The sequence below is a fragment of the Oryzias latipes genome, chromosome 6 (assembly GCF_002234675.1).
Source record: "Oryzias latipes chromosome 6, ASM223467v1".
Lineage (NCBI taxonomy): Eukaryota > Metazoa > Chordata > Actinopteri > Beloniformes > Adrianichthyidae > Oryzias > Oryzias latipes.
This window is the reverse complement of record NC_019864.2, coordinates 24601689-24621916: the sequence shown is the minus strand read 5'-3', so window position 1 is coordinate 24621916 and position 20228 is coordinate 24601689. Positions and strand designations below refer to the sequence as shown.

Sequence of the window (20228 nt, the reverse complement as noted above, 5' to 3'; positions counted from 1 at the left end):
GGATTTGAACATTAGCCTTCTCGCTGCAGGACGAGAGCACTTACCACTGCCCCACTGCGCAGCCCTTTGTTAATTTCCAAAAAGTAAAATGACTAAGAGGTTGAATCCAGGATCCTGTGGCTGATGTTATATGTGTCTAGTGTATTCATGTTTTCGGTATAAATGTAGCTGTTGCCAAGACTTATATCTGATGCTTTTATAAAAGATGTCTATGAAGACTCTCATTCATCCAGGTAGATTCAATCATAGTAGTTTTAAAGGTTGTCATCGGGACTTTTTTTTTTTTTAAGTTGAAGATGTTTCACCGCTTATCCAAAAGGCTTTGTCAATTCTAAAATAGCTGTTAAAAGAGCTGGTAAATATGTGCTCATGGGGGAGGAGTCAGATTTGAAACTGGATAGCATTGTCTAAGCATTGTCTACTTGGACTACATGGTTACGGGTCGTTAGGAGTCCTTTGTCCTCAGCTGGGATTGGGGCGACAGTAGCTTTTATGAAAGCATAATCTTTTATCATTGAGTCTTTGCAGCTTCCTTCGTAGGTCCTGTTAACACCGGAAATGTCACTGGCGACACCTAAATAAGAGTCTTTGGCATACCATAACTTTTTGACTGTTTCAAGAATCAACACAAATCAGCTAATTCTGACACAGAGAAAAATGGTATTAATTTTAAAATTGTGCTATTATGCAACATTTTACTAACGAAAAGTGTTGCATAATGGCACAAAAAAAAACACCTTTCTCTGTGACAGAATCAACTGATTTACATTGATTGTGTAAACACTTCACTACTGTTAAGTGGTGCATATCAGCGCAAGGCTGCTTTTTTCACTCCCAAATACATTGGAGTTGTGTTAATTGTGTAAAAAACTGTTGAATGGTCATTGTAGTCAAAAGAATGTAAACACTGGAGCTAAAGCTCTGATGTAAAAAGGGTTATTTTGGTTAGTGCTTGCAGACAATGTTTACGGTAGTTAAAATCACAGATTTAAGCAGTACTTATACTTAAGCCCCTTATAGTCAGCACCTTATAGTCACACTCCCATTCACACCCTGCTGCCTAACACTGGATTCAACTTATAACTCCCAGCAGCAATGTGGGCTTCATTGTCTTGCCCAAGGACATTTTGACACATGAGTGGGAAGGGCAGGAACCAAACTTGTGATCTTTCAATCAGAAGTCGACCACTTTGCCTTTGCACCACGGCTATAGACACAGTAAACACTGTAAAAGTAAAATGACAAAAGCCTCATGTACATTTTTGAACGCATGTTTTGGTAATCACGGTGCTGTAGTATAAATCTATTTAATGTTGTTGCAACAATAACATCATCACAAGGTGTTCAGGTTGTGCAGTGACAAAGAAAGTAGAGAAATAATGGAGACAAACGTATGTGTGTCAGTGAGTGTCAGTGTGCGAGTTGTGTAACGAATCTCTTAGACTGTGACACAGTTTGTGATCCCTGGTGGGAAGCGCTGTACGGAGAGGTCTGCCGTTAGAAGTCTGCTTCACCAATTTCATTTGCATACGGCCAAATTTGTGTTACTTGGAGACACGTTGACCATGGTTGCTAGGATACCATTTTAATTGGTTGAAGTGTGAAGCTGTGGAGGGGGGGGCGAAAAAGTAAGGATCTGTTCCCCCTCAGAACATCAAACCTTTGCCGACTAAAAACCTGCAGTTTGTAAGACATTTTCTCTACAGAAACATCTGCGATATGGAAGCTGTGGAGGCTTTAAGCTGAAAAAGGTCCCAACTTCTGGAGATAGTTTGCTCAGACTCGATACACCTCGAACAATTTTTATTGGTTGTCATGGCAATAACGATTAAGCCAATAGAAAGTGATAAAAAAATCCCCAAATAGGCTGCACAGGAGGTCTCTGAGGTGGAGTGGGGAATTTTAAGTCCTAAAGCTCTTTGAAGATCAGCATAAAGGAAGTGCAGGAACAGCAAATCGCTCACAGGCTTCAGGATGAGGGCTACAACCCGAGGACTACTCCTCCTCGCTCCTGGGAGTATAGCGTGACTGGAAAAAAAAAGATGAGGTCTGCCTTTCGCAGCTGTGTGTACGACTTACTTTGACATCTTTTGAAGACAGTAATCAGAAACTCCTGAGATGAAAAGCCATCTTTAAAATAAGGTCAAAGTCAGCGATATTAGAAGGTTAATGAGCTCTGAACAAAGTAGATAAACACTTTCTAACCAGACAACAGAGCTTAGAAAAAGAAAATCACCCCTAAATGAAGATAAATATCAGTAACTGGTAGGTCAATGTGAGAAAAATAGATGTTATGATAAAACTAACACATTTGAATAAAGCAGAAGTATTAAAAATAACTTGATATAACATCCAAATTGTAGTTTTTGATGTACCTTATGTATTAGTCACATGCACTCGCCCTGGGGGGTTGCCCTCTATGGTTGTTGTGGGTGTTTGGGTTGTGCCGCCCTGTGGAGGGTCATAGATGAGGGGCAATTGGATCTTAAGGAGGTGCAGGTCTATATTACAGTTCCGTTGAGGCACCTGCCTCCATCTTACTAGAATGTGCCATTGTCGTGCGTGTGGTAAGTGTACTGTGAACTAATTCTAAGAATGTTGCAAGTTGCACACACTTATGACTTACAGGGGATGCTGTCGTATGGTGTCCTAATGCCATACTCTTCTGAGTAGTGTGGTACACGTACTGGGCGTTAATTGGCTGCGCACCAGAGCCGCATTCATGGGGTGTGCACGTGATACGCCAGTCCTTGAGGTATGTCCATGGATGCTGACACAAACTACGCTCTGTCTAATTTCCTAGTGTCTAACAGCCAGGCTGGGTGTAAAGAGCGCACACTTATCATTTAAATTGCACAAACAGGGCCGTGTGCAGGATTCAAGGGAGTTGAAAATATGAAAAATCCGTACAACATGCCTGCATCTCACCCTTACCTACACTTTGGTGTTGTATAAGTAAAGGATATGTCCAGTATCAGAAATTAACGGACCACGCAGAAGCCTGAGCTGTCCGATGCAAAGTGGAGGTTGGTTGCTTTCATGATGTCAGTGTCACGTTTAAACAGTAGTTTTCAGACGTTAAACTAACAAACAACCTCCACGAGTCCCACCTCAACCAGAAGATCTGCCTTGTCTTCTGTCGGTCTGATATCCAGGCGGTTTGTCCACTCCTCCCTGAAAGCTTTTATTAAGGCTGTCACTCCTGATCAGACTCCTTTGCCTTCAGCTGAAGGTTATATGAAACTTTTATCAACACCAACACTTCTACCTGCTTTACTGGGCATTTGCCAAGGACTGAGACTGACATCACTCAGACTAACAGACTGGTGGCTGCTTTTACAGGCTGAGGCATCCATGCCGACTCACCAATCCTGACTTTAGCAGAGGAAATAATTTCAGTAAGGTTTCTAATTTGATTTTGTGAAGTACAGCAGGGGGAGAGCAGAATATGACAAATGGCCTGACAGTGAGAAAGAACGTATTGTAAAGTGAGTACAGGTTGTTTACATGATATAACTGGATCATAGGAGACATGTTTTTTGAAACTATTAAAGTAGTTTTAAACAAAACTTTACAAGAGAAAATCCAGCCATTTTTCCTTCTCTTAAATAGATCAAAGTGAATGCTTCCTATTTAAGGCCAGATTTTGCGTAATTGTTTGTATACCTTAGTAAAAAATGACATTTCAGATGGAATTGTTTTTTTTAATATAAAGTTATTTAGAGGATGTTAGTCTGATTTTGGGGCTTTGAATAAAACTGTCAGGAACTGGTGACGTAGAACCCAATATAGGTAATGAGGCTCATGGGGAAACAAAAAGGTGACAAGCAAATAACCTGACAAGGAAGAACTAAAAACAATTCCCAGGGCTATACCCATTACATTTGGTATCACCGAAAAGCCTTAACTGTACCCTGTATATACCAAAAAGGAGTATTATCAGTGGTTTGAGTGGTCGGGAGATATCCAGATTTAGAAATATCCTCTAAAGAGGAAAAATTTGCATTGCTGGTAGTCAGGGGGAAATGGTTTAGTTCTCAATAGGATGTCAAAGAAAGGACTGAATGATTGTTATTGCATAAGATCTGTGGACAACACTAGTGTTTTTTTCTCAACTAGTTGCTGCTAGAAGCTTACTGCAGACAATCTTGAACTCTACTGATATTTCCAGGTATTTTTGGAAACTACTTCACAGATGTTTTCAGTTTACTTACCACCTAAAACTATTTGACATTTTGGGTAATGTGTGATATGTTTTTCCAAAAAAAAGGAGTTTTTTTCAAGATGAAATGCCAGGAATATTCCACTTCTTTTTTTTTTTATTTAACAATAATCTATATCTCAAAATCAAGTTCTACTTTTTTTTTTTTAAGGCTCACTCAAATAAAAATCGTATTTTTGGTGTTTTTAACATGTTCTTGTGGCTTTTTCTTATTAAGTACCAACAAGAAAAATTGAGATCAAAATTGCCTTCTGAGATTTTCTTTATCTAAATTGTAGTAAATTAGGAGCAGGCAAAAAAATGGAGTTTGAAAAAACCTGTAGTAGTGAATTAGGTGCTATAGTCGGAGGGCCGCAAGCTCCCTGCTGCGCTCCACTCCGATTTATACACTTAAAGACAAATATATCCACGTAAGGTTTTCATTTTCCTCGTCTGAGCTGGTATCTGGATCAAAACTGTACGGCTGGATAGCGGCAATATTGCTTGCCAATTTTGTTGCACTGGTAATGCTAGGTTGTGAGGGCTTAAAGCTAGAGGGAGAGAGTGTAAATAAAGGGATGATGGGAAATAAGGGCAGGCTTACTATGCAACAACAGTCCCGTTGAACAACTGCCGCTCTGCAGAAACTATGTCCTAGAAAACAATACAGGTTTTATAATTCTGGCTAAAAAAGGCATAATCATAACGAAAGGACCACTAGAAACGCTTTGAAAATGGATCAAAAGATGAATGCAGAGTGGGTCTTTATTTTTTTAATTTTTTTTTTTCTAACTTGTTCTGTCCAACAGCTGAGCAAACAGATTAGAGCTGAAGGCTTTTTGTGTTGGACAGGTTTTACTATCACAAAAAAGGTTATAAAGCTTCGAGAAACTAAAGTGTAGATTTGTATAAACCCCTTTTTGTCGTCATTAAGTGTGTGTGGGGAGGGAGAGGGGAAGAATGTGGGGGGGGTGGGGTGGAAGAGAGTAAAAGGAAGAAAGGTGAAAAGGTGGGGGATACAAGCACTGATTTGAATAAGTTATTATTTTAAGCTGTAACAATTATACCAGATCTGCTGGAAAGACATCAAAGGTGAAAATCTGACACTAAGATGAGCGAAAAATATTTTTCCATCAATACACTGTAGGTAAGGAGGAGGGATGAAGCAGACAGGGAGCAGTGTGTGGTAGTGTGCACGTGGGGGTGGAGATACATGCATGCTGCCGTCGTGAACCGTGTGTTCATAAGGGGAACCAGATCCTACCCAGCCAGACCAGGAGAGGGGAGGAGAGCCCCCCAGGCCAGGAGCCCCCCCAGCATCCGGACCCAGGCAGCCCAGGAGGGGGGGGAAGAGGGGATCGCCCACCCCACCAGCCAGGCACAGAGAAGGCCCCCCTACAGGGGCCCCCCCAATGCCCAGAGGCATAAGCGAACCCAGTGTCCGGCCCCCGGGCCACAGGACAGGAGTGCTTAGCCGTACAAGGCGGCAGCCATGGGGGCCACCGGGCGCCGGACACCGAGACAAGGGCCAAGGACGAAGCCAGGGCCCCCAGAACCCATGAGCCGCCCACCACCCGACCGGCGCCCTTTCTCCGCAAGCCAGCCCAGGCACGCGACCCGAGCAACCCAGGGATCGCCACGCACCCACAGCCACCCCCCATAACCCTACAACCCTACACACTACAACCCCCCCCGCCGCCGTAATATCTTAGCCCCCCTCCCCAACCCTCTCAGTGCCCTCCCCTCTCTGTGATGGGGAGGGAAAGCCCCAGAGGGTCCCAGCGAGCCAGCCCCCAGGTCCGTCCCACCCATGCACTCACGCACACATACTCACAATCATCTGGTTACCCTCCCCACCCCCCGCCGCCACGCAGTAAATACCCCCCCCCAGCCGGCCGACCCCCAGCGCAGAGTGGGTCTTTAAACTCGGAAAGATTGTGCACCCTGTTCTTCTCCGTTACTACAAAAAAAAGGAATTGAGTTACATCAGTTCTTTAGTCTGTTCTTTTATTAAAGTACTGCTGTTAAAAAGTCTATTTAGATGTTCTGCACCAGTTTCTATTTTTAACTGATGGTAATTTTTACAGCTCAAATAAGACTTTATGCGTGATGAAATTTGTTGTGCAGAGCTGTTATCAGCCAAGTCACCGCTGAGGACCACACCACTATCAGTGCTGTTTCTCCACTGGTTTGTTTTTCCCTTAACAAGGCTGAGCTCTGTAATTACTGATTACGACTTTCTGCAGGCTCCTGTAATCAGCCTCCTCCATCTTATCAAAAAGATGTGTGTGTGGGAGGGGTGCAGTGGAGGAGGGGGTTCAGTCACCCACCAAGAAACATTTGTGTTAGAAAAACAGAAACTTGCAAATAAAAATTGACATGATTTCATTTGTTTGCAATATTTCAAATGAAACCTTGGGAAAAATACATAGCATGTAAAATGGATTGTTATTCAGTCAAGCGAACATTGCTGATTTGTAAAAAAAACAAACAAACAAACACAATCACACGTGTCCACAACATGCACTCTGCAGCTAATCACCAGCCTGCGTTCGGTGAGCCAGCAGAGGCAGCATCTCCTCTCGGGTCAGTGATCTGTGTGAATTATAGATTACAGTTTTTCTATAGCAGGTTCTGTAGCCAGACCCGGGGGACGCGCTCGAAGAGGGAAGCATGAAAGACACACGGGATGAAGAAAGGAGGAGGATGGACTGAGGCATGGAGGATGTTGGCGTTCCTTGATTGGATTTCCGGGTTTTTGGTTTTCCTGGTTGTTTACAGTGAATCTCCTGTGCAGGGAGGTATTTTTAATTCTCTTCTGCAAAAAAAAGCAATCAAGTTTGGTTTATGTAAGTTTTCATATAGAAAAAGCATAAACTAATCCTAAGTATATAAAAAAAAAGGGATTGTGTAACTACTTGGTGATGGTAATCTACTGATGTAGCCACAGCTGCCCTGGGGCAGACTGACAGAGGCGTGGCTGCTAGTTTGCCCCTATGGTCCCATAACCACTACTGGGACATTCATACGCATTCATACACCAGTGGAGCCACACTGGAGGCAGGGAGGATGAAATGTCTTGCCCATGGACACAACAACACTTGACTGGGGGATCGAACCGCTGACCCGTTTGATCATTGGACGGCCTGCTCAACCACCTGAGCCACTGCCGCCCATCTCAACACTGGGAATGATGCCAGCAAGAAATAATGCGAAGAAAGGCGGTTTTTCATATCAGCTTTGCACTGATATACAATATATTACTAACGCAACGTGTACATTAATGTGAAGTGTTGCGAAAAGTTGTTTTCCACCAACAAAATCAGCTGGTTTCCATTGTTTGCATAAGTACTACACTAAGTGTTGCACATCAGCACACGGCTGCTTTTTCTCCACTTCAGAATCTGCCGGAATTACGTTAATTATGCAAACAGTTGAAGAATTACAGAAGTTGAAAAATATGCAGCTACAGCCCTGGAGTAAAAGAGTAAAGACATGTAGGAAAAATGTGAGTTGTCAGAAGAACTGGCAGAAGAATTGGAGATTCTGGGTTTTCAGATGAACTGATTAAACTTTCTAAGGAAGTTTAGATCATTTAAATAAGACATATTTTTCTAAAACTACTTTAGCTTATGCTACCGTCACAGATACAACTGCCGCTGTGCGATGGGGAGGTATTGGCTGTGGCAGTCGAGCGCCAGTCAGTCGAGGGGCGTGACCATGCCTTTAAGAAATTGGGGAACAGTTGGGTGGCCATAGGGTGGTGGAAGCCGGCTGGCAGAATCTCTAAGTGAACAATGTGCAAATGTCTCCAGGCACCAGCCATAGATATCAAGTGCCACCAGCTGCCTGGTAACCCAGAGGTTCATACAAAGCAGGCCATTCTGCCTGTCACTGAACATGATCTCGAAATGTGCCCGGGCGGCCACTGACCGATGTCTACCTTAAGTAAAATAGTCTAGTCGGCATGAAATTTTGACTTTTTCTTAAAACCTCACGGGGTATCGCGATTCGACTGCCCTCTCCTGATAACAAATGCCGCCAGGCGGGGAAACCGGCCGAATTTGCTGAAATTTACGTTTTTTGTATTATTTTTTATAATTTGTATTATTTCAAAACCTGTCTGTTTTAAGGTGTTGTGGGTGTTTTCCTTTCAGTTTTTTCAGCAGACTTCTGAAAAGTCTGAAAAGAAACACTGCCTCGTTTAGAAGCACATTTGTGGTAAATCTGAGTTTGTTTTTCTTTGGGTTTTTTTACAAGCTGGGAAGAAGCACAAACTTGGATAATCTTCTGTTTGTGAAAAATAAACTGCATCCAATGCTGCCTTGTAGAATTTGTCATTGGAATCCAAAAAATAGCTCTCCTTCTTTTTACTTCCAAAATATTAAATATTTTTAGAATCTTGATAAATTTTGAAAAATGCAGTTTCTCTCCCCCAAATAAAACTATAAAAATACAAACTTACCTGCTAAATCTAGGAATCTAGAACCTGTTGAAGCACTTGTTTAAAGACCTGCAATTATGTATATCTATTCCTGTAAAACTGTTGTTCTACTGAGCATTCAAAACGCTTCTTATATTCAACAAAGATTGCACAGACACAAAATGCTGATATGGTATGTTTTATGCAGGTAAATGAACTGCAATCAAACATTTGTGATGTTGAGTTTCACTAAGGGATTCTCATTTATCTGAAGAATTAAGTTTCACTCCTATTTCTTGAATTTAGATGCTTTACAGACTATTTTTTTTGCACATACAAGGTCATAAACTGCATCTTAGTCAGATGTCAGTCCAGCTGTTTAGACTTCCCAGAAGGTTCTTCTTTTCAGAGCCGTCCACCTTCATAAGGTGGACATTACTGTTGTATGTCTTTTCACGGAGGCCCTTTTTGCTGTATTACGTTGTGTTTTCACATTTTAATGGATAAGTTTGTGTTTGCATGTGTATAAAATCCACTGAGTGTGTTAATGGAAGTCAGTGCAGGCTTTGTGGTTTTCATGTCTCGTGGGAGCGTCTCTCTTTGATTAGAGCGCAGGAGAAAATGGCTGACTGCACAGGAACCTTAATTGTCTCTCCAAATCACTGCACTGTGACTTCTGACAGAAAGGCTGCCATGAAAGACTGGCTCCGTCCTCTGGAGTACACATGTAGTCAATTATGGCGCAGAATTTGATTCTGCTTCAAGTTTGAGCAAATCAGGTTTTGGTTTTCAGTCTGTAAGGACCAACTGTAACAGCTGATTGAGTTTGATGGGTTTTCATAGAGTTTTCCTGTAACATCACATATATATATATAAAAGTCCTTCTGCATTATTTTTAGCATGAGGAAAAAACAACTGTGAACTTCTGATGTTTGGTGCCTTTTGCTGTACTTAAATCTATTTTAAGTTACAGTGGGGCAAAACGGTACACAGTCAGCCACCACCAATTGTGCAAGTTCTCCCACTTAAAAAGATGAGAGGCCTGTAATTTTCATCATGGGTATACCTCAACTATGAGAGACAAAATGATTATAAAAAAATCCAGAAAATCACATTGTCTCATTTTTAAAGAACCTATTTGTAAACCATGGTGGAAAATAAGTCTTTGGTCAATGAAAAAAGTTCAACAGTTTCTGTAAGTCTTCATAAAGTTTTCACAAACTGTTGCTGCTATTTTGGCCCATTCCTCCATGAAGATCTCCTCTAGAGCTGTGATGTTTTGCGGTTGTTGCTGGGCAACATAGACTTTCAACTCCCTCCAAAGATTTTCTATGGGGTTGAGATCTGGAGACTATGCCACTCCAGGACCTTGAAATGCTTCTTATGAAGCCACTCCTTACCCGGGCAGTGTGTGTCCTTAGACATCTCTTTGGTGTTGGCCATAGTGGAGTTTGAATTGTGACTGTTTAAGGCTTTGGACAGGTGTCTTTTAAATAGACGAGTTCAAACAGGTGTCAATGATACAAGTTACGAGTGAGGGGCGGAGGATCCTCTTACAGAAGAAGTTACTTATCTGTGAGAAATCTTGCTTGTTTGTAGACCAAATTATTTTCTTTAAAAATCAGACAATGTGATTTTCTGGATTTTTTTTTTCTCATTTTGTCTCTCAGTTGAGGTATACCGATGAGGAAAATGACAGGCCTCTCTCATCTTTTTAAGTGGGAGAACTTGCACAGTTGGTGGCTGACCAAATACTTTTTTGCCCCACTGTATATATTTATAATAAAGTTTAGTCCAAAAGCTTTAGTTTTTTAACAGGTTTGGATGGCCAAATATAATCAGAAATTTACAGATCCCGGCTCCCGCCTACAAGTTCAAAGCAACTTCATGTTATCATCATCAGCTAAAACCAGAGCAATCACACCGGGTCAACTGTGCTTTTGGCTCAATTGTTAAAGCAAAAATGCTAACATGGAGATCTTATCATAGTTGGAGTTAGCTCGTGATAAACAGTTAGCAGTCATGTCTTGTGAATGTTCAGAAATAACATCATCATGGGTGTCAATGGTGACGTCTTTTGGTGGGATGTTAATTTAACCACCCCAAAAAGGGTACAGCAGTTCCTCATATTGTGGTTCAGTTTGCCAAATTTACCAAAATCTTTGATCGCCAGCAGGTCTCTGGCTACATTCTCTAACACTGGACTTATTTTTCCATAAAGGTTTGGACCATGAGTTTCCATGAGTTTAAGCCTTTTAAGTGTGAACTTTATACATATACACCATATTACCAATAGCTATTGTAGTTCATTTTTAGAACAGAACTCCTGCAATAAACGAGGGAACATTGACTATCTTACATAGGACTTTATTTGGCTGTAGTGTGGGTTCACATTATTGCTTAAAGCTCTGTTCCAGCTGTCAGAAGTTATGTCTTCTTTTGCCACATGTCTCGTCATACAGCTTCACAGAAGTCTACAAAAGCTTTTTCTTTTGGACATAACTTGTTACATTTTTTTTCATCAGTGCAGCACCTTTTTCTCAATGACTGGAGGGAATTAATACAGATTTTTCTGACTTACTGTGCCTATACCAGTGATGTATTTTAATCCTTAATATTCAGTTGTGATGTTCTCTTCTGTTTTCCCTCAGGTATACGAGAGGGGAACCAATGTGGAGCAGTTTGTGACACGTTTTCTTCTCAAGGAGTCGGCCAATCAGATCCAGTCCCTCCTGAACTCTGTGGAAAGTGCAGTGGATGCGATTGACGAGCAGCACAGCCAGTCGGGGTAAGCCATTGAGGGCATCTTGGTTATTATGTGTGAAATAAGAAGTGTGTGTGTGTGTATTTGACGGTGCTCCTGTCATGGGATAATCTGTAAAACTCATGTTGTCAGTGGCAGCAATAGAAAGCAGGCATTGTTTGAGGCGCAGATCATCTTTGGTTAAAGGAACTGTCGCTTCTGCAAACACACGGAGACCAATCTTGAACTCTTACATAACCTCAATATCACCTTTTGTCTTGCCCTCATTACTGCTTTTTATCTCCTGTTTCTATTTAAATTAACCTCAACTCTCAGAATAAACGAAAATGCTCCATCATTTATTTTCCTTTTTCTTTGTACACTGCACAAATTTCTAAGTTTTATGGCATTATGGTTCACATATTCATATATTCAGTGCATCTTTACAGAATTTGTTTGTTTGTTATTTGGGAAAATGGTCACCTTTCAGAGGTACAGCTGCCAAAACTTAAGTGTGTGCAATCAAGTGTGTACTTCAAGCCTTCAGACTATGGAAAAAAGGTGGAATGTCCCCCTCCGGTAGGAAGAAATTTGCTTCCTCAGGTGCAAAACTTCAATTTATTGGTCAATCCATGTTTCTACCCTTACCATGGCAATGAGCCATAGATTGTGAAGGAGCAGTTAACATACAGGTGGCAAAAATGTGCCTCCTTTGCAGAGTGGAAGGGGTGCAAAATTCAGCCATCTAGGTCGAACTCTGATTAGAGCCGCAACTCCAAAGATAAGAATTCATTTCTTTTTTTTGGATAAAGCTCTCATGCTGTAAAGATCCAGTCCAATAATTTTTTTTTTAGTTTTTTTATACACTTGTGCATTTTCTCATGATGTTAAGAAGAGTAATAGTAAAATTGTGTTTCTGAGTATATCTTTATTCAAATCATAAATCAGGAGCAGTAATTTGAAGACCACTGGGAATGCTTTGAAAACAGATCAAAAGACGATCAAAGTGCGACTATAAGGGGTTACACAGAGACTACAAGAGAAGTCTTAAATAAAAGAGTTGAAAAAAAGTAATTCCTTCCTGGTAATTGCAATAAGGCCAAACTATCTTGAAAAGATTTTAAAATTGGCTTGCATAAATATTTTTTCTGTCAAATCCCTCATATCAAGCGTGAAATTGCATAAAACCTGACTAGGAATAGAAATAGTGTCAAAGAAATGAAGCTCATGTGATCTGTTACTTACATGACCATTTAACCCAAAAATGGGTTTTAGATGAATTCTTCCTGTAATGATGGGAGTTCCTGCTGCAGCTCCTGTAACTTCATTTCTTGCAGAGATCATTCCCTAACTGTCTTCTTCTCTCCACATTGCAGCCATCAACCCGCTAAAGTGAGTCCACGGGTGTCAGAGAAACGCAACCAGAACACCGTCCCTGACTATCCCCCTAACAACAGAGTGAATGCCAGAGAGGCTGTCAGGACCATCAACACTGCTGCAGGTGAAGAGCTCGGCATTATGGCCGGGCGCCATCCGTCATGGGCATGCGTGATTAGCGTCGTATTTCTTAGTGAGGTCATTCATAGATCAAACTGTGGCTGCATCTCCAAAGCAGTCTTTCAGTGCACATGCACACAAATAAACAGCCACACACAATCACTAACACGGCCGCACTTCACTTATGCAGCTATGGAAAAGTCCGCACACATAAAGCTTAGGGTAAAAAATCTGGATTTATGCATGAAGGTTTTATAAGATTTATTAGAAAAAAAATCAAATGCAGACTGTTTAGTATTTTAAATGCAAAGACAAAAATTGCTTAATAGTAAAGTTAGGCTTATTAGATGGTTTGGAATCAAACTGAAAATAACAGGATTTTTATTATTATTATTTTCTTAAAATGAAGACAACCAAACAAGCAGTTAAGTCATATTTGCTTTGCGAGGCGGGGTTTTGAGCTTACACAATAAAATAATTTTAGAGAAAATCGGATACTTGATGTCGAGACGAGGCAACTAGACTTTAAATTATTTTTCCTTCACTTGGATGAAGCCACTAGAAATCAATTATTACATGGTGCTCAAAATGACTGAATTACTCCAGTAACCTTCAACCACAATCATTCTGTATTTCTATGTGTTTGATTTAGGATTATAATAATTTATTTTTTTATGCTTTGCTCGTGGAAATCAAGTTTTCTGTGTTACAATAGAAAAATTTTTTTGTCCAAAAGACACTTCAGTTGTTTCCTCAATAGAGTTGAAACATCTTCTACCCCTTAGGGGGCTCAAATGTATACATCATGTCTGACTCTTCATTTTTCCAGCCATCAGAGATACGTCTTTGAGTCACTGAGAAACTGATATATATATACATATATATATATATATATTTCTTTTTTTTTGGGGGGGGGGGGGGGGGGGTCACGTTTAGTGTAAAAGCTGCTTCTCCAGAGAGTTTGGTTTCCTGCCATTATTTGACAGCTTTGGACCAATTTTACATCATAATCTTCATGCCGAATTTCAAGTTTTCTTTGAGTATACAGAGTGATCCTTCAAAACACAATTCTTTTAGCCCTTAATGTCTTTTCAAAGCTTGTCGCAGATTATATCCAACTCAAGTTTGTGATTCAGAAAACTTAACTTTTTATTGACAAAGATATCATAAGATTAAAGATTATAAGATCTAATAATGCAAAACTGTTTTGATTTTTCAAAGATATTGTTGCATTAGGTTTTGTGATAAACAAAAAAATACAATTTAATCCAATTTAATGTAGAGACTTTTTTTAAATAAATTGCACTGAATTATGAATGGGGAGATGTTAATGGATAACATCTGTGTTGATATTTACTGCAGAGATAAACTTTACACAACAGATAAGGACATTTGTGTTGCTCTTTTGTGATGTTTTGGTGTTGCTATAACTTGTTTCGTTTTTTACATGAATTTGAGTTTTCAGTTATTGGACCGCCTATTCAACACAATTGTTGAATACATATTTCATGTTATATTCAAATTGGCTCCTGTTTTTTATTCCTCAGGATCTTCTGTAAGCACACTCCTGCCTAGCAAACCATATTTACACAGGAGATGACTAATTCAGTCTCTAGCAATATGGAGGTTTAAAAATATCTATAAGATTTCTTTGCAGCTGTAGTTATAAGAGCTTGTTGAGGAATTCCAGCCAGACTTTTCAGAATATTGCTTTCCTTTCATCTTCTAAAGAAAAGATTGAATAATATTGAACCAGATTGCTTTGAGGATTGGTCACAAAAATGAAAGATATATAAATATAAGCGTTTTTTTTTATTTATGAGCCACAATCGTTCTTTATCTCACCTTTCTCTTTAGTAAATCTTTTAATACTGTTGAGGATGAAACTGTTTTAGCTTCTGAGATTCTTTTTGTCAGATTTTATGACCTGGTTCTTTGTGAGTTTCTCTTAATTATGCAGGACAAAGCTTTGATCATTCTTGACTGACATGCAAATTTCCAAGTCTATTTGAGATATTTTAGTCATGTACGTAAAACAGAACTTCACTGCTTCTAATTCTGTGATTACTCCCAGGTCTCTACTTCTCATCTACATTTGTATTATTGCAGAGAAAACTGACTTATCCAGTCATTTATTTAGTCAATGAACATTTCTAAGCATTTGTATGCATTACAGTCCTCAGGTGATGAGGTTTTTGATCGGTGTGTCATCTGCCTACCCTGATTAAAATTTCCCTTTTTGGGTTTATATTCTTAGCTGATAGAGACACATAAATCCCTTAAAACAAAGAGCCCACATTGAAGCCTTTTAGGAACCTTTCCCAAAAAATGTTTTGTACCTTAACTGTAAAAATATTAAAACTCCTCTATTAAAAGAGTGGAGAGAAAAACTTAAAGGTTTTCAGAGTTAGAAATCTTCTGCAAAAATGAACACTTGCAACATAATTGGTCTATTCTAAAAAACAATTACTTAAGCCTTAAACAAATTATAGGTGATTTACATTTTTGGTATTACTAGTCGTCTTTTCCTTTCGGTTTTTCTCTTCAGAGGTCACCACAGTGAATCAGCTTCCTCTATTTAACTCTGTCTTCTACATCCTCTACTCTAACATCAGCTACCTTTATGTTTTCTTTCACTGCATCCATAAGCCTCCTCTTTGGTCTTCCTCTAGACCTCTTGCTTGACAGCTCTAGACTCAGCAACCTTCTACTAATATATTCACTGTTTCTCCTCTGGACATGTCTGAACCATCTCAGTCAGGCCTCTCTGTGCTGTCCCTCTGATGGACTCATTCCTGATCCATCCTGGTCACTCCCAGAGAGAACCTCAGCATCTTCATCTCTTCAGCTTTCAGCTCAGTTTCCTGTCTTTTCCTCAGTGCCAATGTCTCTTGCAAAGTAACAGTAGGCATAGTTTATGTTCCCTTCAAAACACCTGGACCTTTAGCCTTTTAACAATTTAGCAACACCTCACTTTTTTTCCTATCACAGCATCATAACACTTTTGCTGGGATTTATTTGCAACTGTACCTTAAGTGCAGTGTTTCATCACATTTAAGAGTAACTTTTAAACCTTTGCTCTGTGTTAATTTGTGAAGCCAAACGCCTCTGACTAAATGACTAGCTGCTATGCTGTCAGATGTCTGATTAATGAAGCCGCCTCTTCATTTGCTTTCAAAACAAAATCCAACTGATCAAGTGTCACTTGACATTTTAATTTAGCTAAATTGCATTTCCTATTAAAGATGAACAGAAGCGAACAACATGCAGACATTTAAACTTTATCCACTCAATTTGACATGCAAAAGAGGAACATTCTCCATGATCGTTTGCACAGCCAAATGTTGAGGAACTTCAACAGGTTTAATTGAGGAGAAAATCGATGGAGAGTCCCATGCTGCTAACAGATCTGACAGCTGTAGTTTCTCACACACTTCTTTAATTGACGGGTCCACTTATTTTCTTAAGTCCACTGGAATGACCACTGGGCTTTTATCTACAGGCGTCTCCATGGATACGGGCTACGGTTCTGGAAATGTGTCTGCATGTTTGCGTGTCTGTTTGAGAGAAAGCTCCTAATTGACTTGCTGTTAAAGCTTTTAATGAAGACTGGGCAGCCTGTGCTCCAATTTGCAGTGCAGCCGTCGTCAGGGGACGAAAACAGGCCAGCAGCTGTGAGGAAGAAAGAAAAGTAGAATAGCACTCAGGGAGGATGGAGAAGGGATATAAGTGTGACAGAATAAATATCAGTGTTGAATCTGATAAATAAACTTGTTTCGCAGTTTCTTTGCTAAGTTTTATTTGTATACTCTGACTTGTTTTTTTTTTGTTTTTTTTTTACCATTCCAGCATTTTAACTCACGGAAGAATGGACCAGCATTTCTGATTTAGAGTTTGCTAACTTGCCCTAGAACCCTTTGCTTGAAAAAGCCACAAATTGAACCGATCTTATGATCAAATAAAGACATCTTTATTGTTACCAATTACATTTGATAATTTAGCAGTGGCTTTTATTTAGACCAACTAAGAATAGACATATATAACAAGCGCAAGCTAAAACAAGTCTCAATAGGATCTTTTGGAAAAATATCAACAGATCATGGATTGTCTATAAGCACAGAAAACTGCAGATAGGTTCTTTTTAATTTTTTTTTTTTTCAATTTCTTTTTTATTGGGATATAGGCTGCTGTGTTTAAAGCCTTACACCATCAATAGTGATGAACAAAGGAACTTTATAAAACACATTACAGAATACCAAATACCAAAATGCTTTACAATAGGAAAATTATTATTGAATGTATTATTGAATCAAATCTCTTCTACATATTGGAATAACTTGTTCAAGCATAGGATATTAAATTCATATAATATATATATATAAATATATAAATAATAAACTTTTTTCTTATGTTGGCCCAATCACGTGTCTATTTTGCAACCGACTGGCAAACTTAGATTGGAAAAGCAAAACGGATCCAACCAAACTAAGCAATTCTACACCAAAATGGTCTCAATGGAAATAAGCTAGTTTAATGTAAAGCCATTTTAGCAACACATATTTTAACTTTTGTGAAAAAAGCATTTCCTTATGATTTAAGCAATCACAGGTTTTTATTTAACGGCCTATCATTTTGTAGCTACACAAACTGACTGACAGCCAGTTGATTAAAAATCTTTAATAAAAAGACAGCTTCTCCAGTCCATTAGTTTCTCTTCTATTTGAAAAGCAAATATTTTACAGCACAGTTAAATATCACTTTTAACAGGAGTTAATTAGGCAGAACTTTGAGTGGCATCCCAAAATCTCACCGGAATATGAGCCAGTTAAACGTCAAGTCTCAGGAGCCCAGGTTTCACATTTGTCCATGTCTTTGAACGGGCCGTGATCCTTCTGATAAACTTGCATAATTGCCTATTTATCTTCTATTTTGAAACTCCCACCTTACATAAAATATTCATGATAATACAACAGAGAGAAAGAGATTACAGAAAAAGGACTCTTGGTTTAGTAGTGATTACGGCAGTTAATCAGCCGTGCATGAAGCCTCGTGAGTCACAGTGCTGTATATCACCATCTGTGGCTCACTGAGGCTGCAAAATAATTGTGGACAATCTACATGTTGTAACAGAGATGGTGTGAAAGCTAAAGAAAGCAACAGCATATTAGTGCTAGAGCTGCTTATGTCTGGTCCAGAGGACATAAATATTGGAACAGAAATCTGCTCTTCAACTTGGGAAATTAGATTTTGACATTCAGAAAATCTATTCAGTTTACTGTCATCTGGTTGGATCTGAGCTCGTCACAGCACAGATGCTAATTCTTCTGTGTACCTGGTTAATAAGGGACCACACTTCGTAAAAAATAATTTTATATAAAGAAAATAATTTGTGTATGAATAGAACATATGTAATGTATGGATGTAATTATGTAATTATGTACCTAATATATGGGATATGAAAGGTAAAATCCAATTTTAAATGAGCTGTTTGGGATTGGCAAAGAGATTTTACTTTTATTTTCATGACACACAGATACTTAACTCAAAAATTCATGTTAAAGATTCAAGTATGGTCTTCTTCAAAAGGGGAAAGGATGACACTTTTAGGTAAATAGGATTCATTTGGACAGAAAAATAAAATTAACCAAACAAACTTTTTTTTTCTATGTTAATTCTAATTGATCTGTAGTTTTTTTTCTATTTTAAAATACATCAGTATTATCTGCATGCATGATTACACGTAATTACTGATAAACCTGATTCCTGATGACCAATGGAATGAAGATGATGGTAAATGGCATGTACTTATATTGCCCTTTACGACCTTGGTTAAAAGGCCATCTTATTGACCTCAAAACACCTAAACACCACAGTCCCATTCACCCCTTCACACACACATTCATACACTGCTGGGGGCTTCACTGCCTTTCACTGGCGCAACCTGGAGCAATGTGGGGTTCAGTGTCTTGCCTCCAGAACTTTTCAACAACTGCGGGTGGGAACCGAACGTGTGATCTTTTGATCAAAGGTTGACCACTCTATCTTAGCACCACGGCCATCCAATCTGTCTATTGACTAAAAAGCAGTGCTTCTACAGTAAAAAAAATAAAAATAAAAATTATACTTTATTTATCTCACAATGGGGGAAATTCTTCTCCACATTTGACCCATCCCTTGGGGGAGCAGTGAGCTGCAGCCGAACTGCGCTTGGGAAGCAGTAGCGTTAAGGGTCTTGCCCAAGAACTCGTCCTTGATATGGTAATTGTCCCCAGTACCATTGTTTATTCCCCTCCGGGAATCGAAACCTGGATTCCTGCGTGGTAGTCTTTCACCCTAAATATGTGGTATTTCCTACAGAACAATTTTCCCCTTTCAGTTTTTTTTTTCTAATTAGTTTTACAGTCAACCATATGCTTCATCATGTGTTTTATTGATCATACTAGAAGATTTTTCTTGCATGTGTGTCAATGCACAGAAACACATACTAGTAATGAAATGTGCCAACAGGCAGACTGGGGCTCTGAACTTTTTTAGAGCCTCAAATAGTCCCACAAGCACATTTAAATCACGCAATAAAAATGTTATAGACACAATCCCACAGAATGAAAATTATGCACGCTTAACACATTTATGACAGTTGATTTAAAACACTTTAAAATGCTTCATGAAACACTTTCTTTTGTTGCCAAAGTTGATGCAAAACACTCTGATTTGCTTTGTTTTAGCTGACATTTAGCTAACTAAAAAATTCCCAGATTTCAAAAGCAGTTTTTTTTAACTTCATAAAACTGACCTGCTTGCAAAAACAAACAAACTTCATAGAAGCTTTTCACTTTAGGGAAAAATAAACTGTATCCCCTGCTACCTGGTATAAATATTCTAGTTATGAGGTTACTCCTTAGCAACAGACAGTAAAGAATTTCCTCATGAGAGTCGTAAGACGGCTGGTGCTGCTGCAATGCTGAACTTTCTCTGTGAGGTAACTGCAAAAGATTTGGCTTCAGGGGTTTAGAACGACCTATAAATAATATGGGCAAAAGGTCGATCATCTGTGGGGAAGTTAATCTCAGAAATACAACAAATGTGAATTTTGAACCTCAGATTTTTTATTATAAGCATGCTCACATATAAAAAGAAGTTTGTAATTTAAAAACATAAATCATTGTAGATTTATTCTAACTTGAAAAGTAAGGATTTTCTTAAATGTCCTTTGAAAAAATATGGGTTTTATGTTTGTTTCAGGAGCCGTGGAGGTGAGGAAAGAAGGTCTGGAGGCTCAGATCAATCGCCTGGCAGAATTGATCGGACGTCTGGAAAACAAGGTAAAGATTGCAGCTAAAAGTGAAACTTAAAGAAGATTTACT

General features: G+C 39.2%; 1 protein-coding gene across 2 annotated transcripts in view; it reads left to right on the top strand.

Moving 5' to 3' along the window:
• The window catches only part of necab2 (N-terminal EF-hand calcium binding protein 2), a 142836-nt gene that overhangs the window by 65343 nt on the left and 57265 nt on the right, over window positions 1-20228 (top strand). For both annotated transcript variants that reach the window (XM_023955968.1, XM_023955967.1), the window contains exons 6-8: window positions 11276-11412; window positions 12744-12868; window positions 20107-20186. In XM_023955968.1, the coding sequence (XP_023811736.1) occupies window positions 11276-11412; window positions 12744-12868; window positions 20107-20186 (342 nt within the window). The remainder of the gene's footprint in view (window positions 1-11275; window positions 11413-12743; window positions 12869-20106; window positions 20187-20228) is intronic.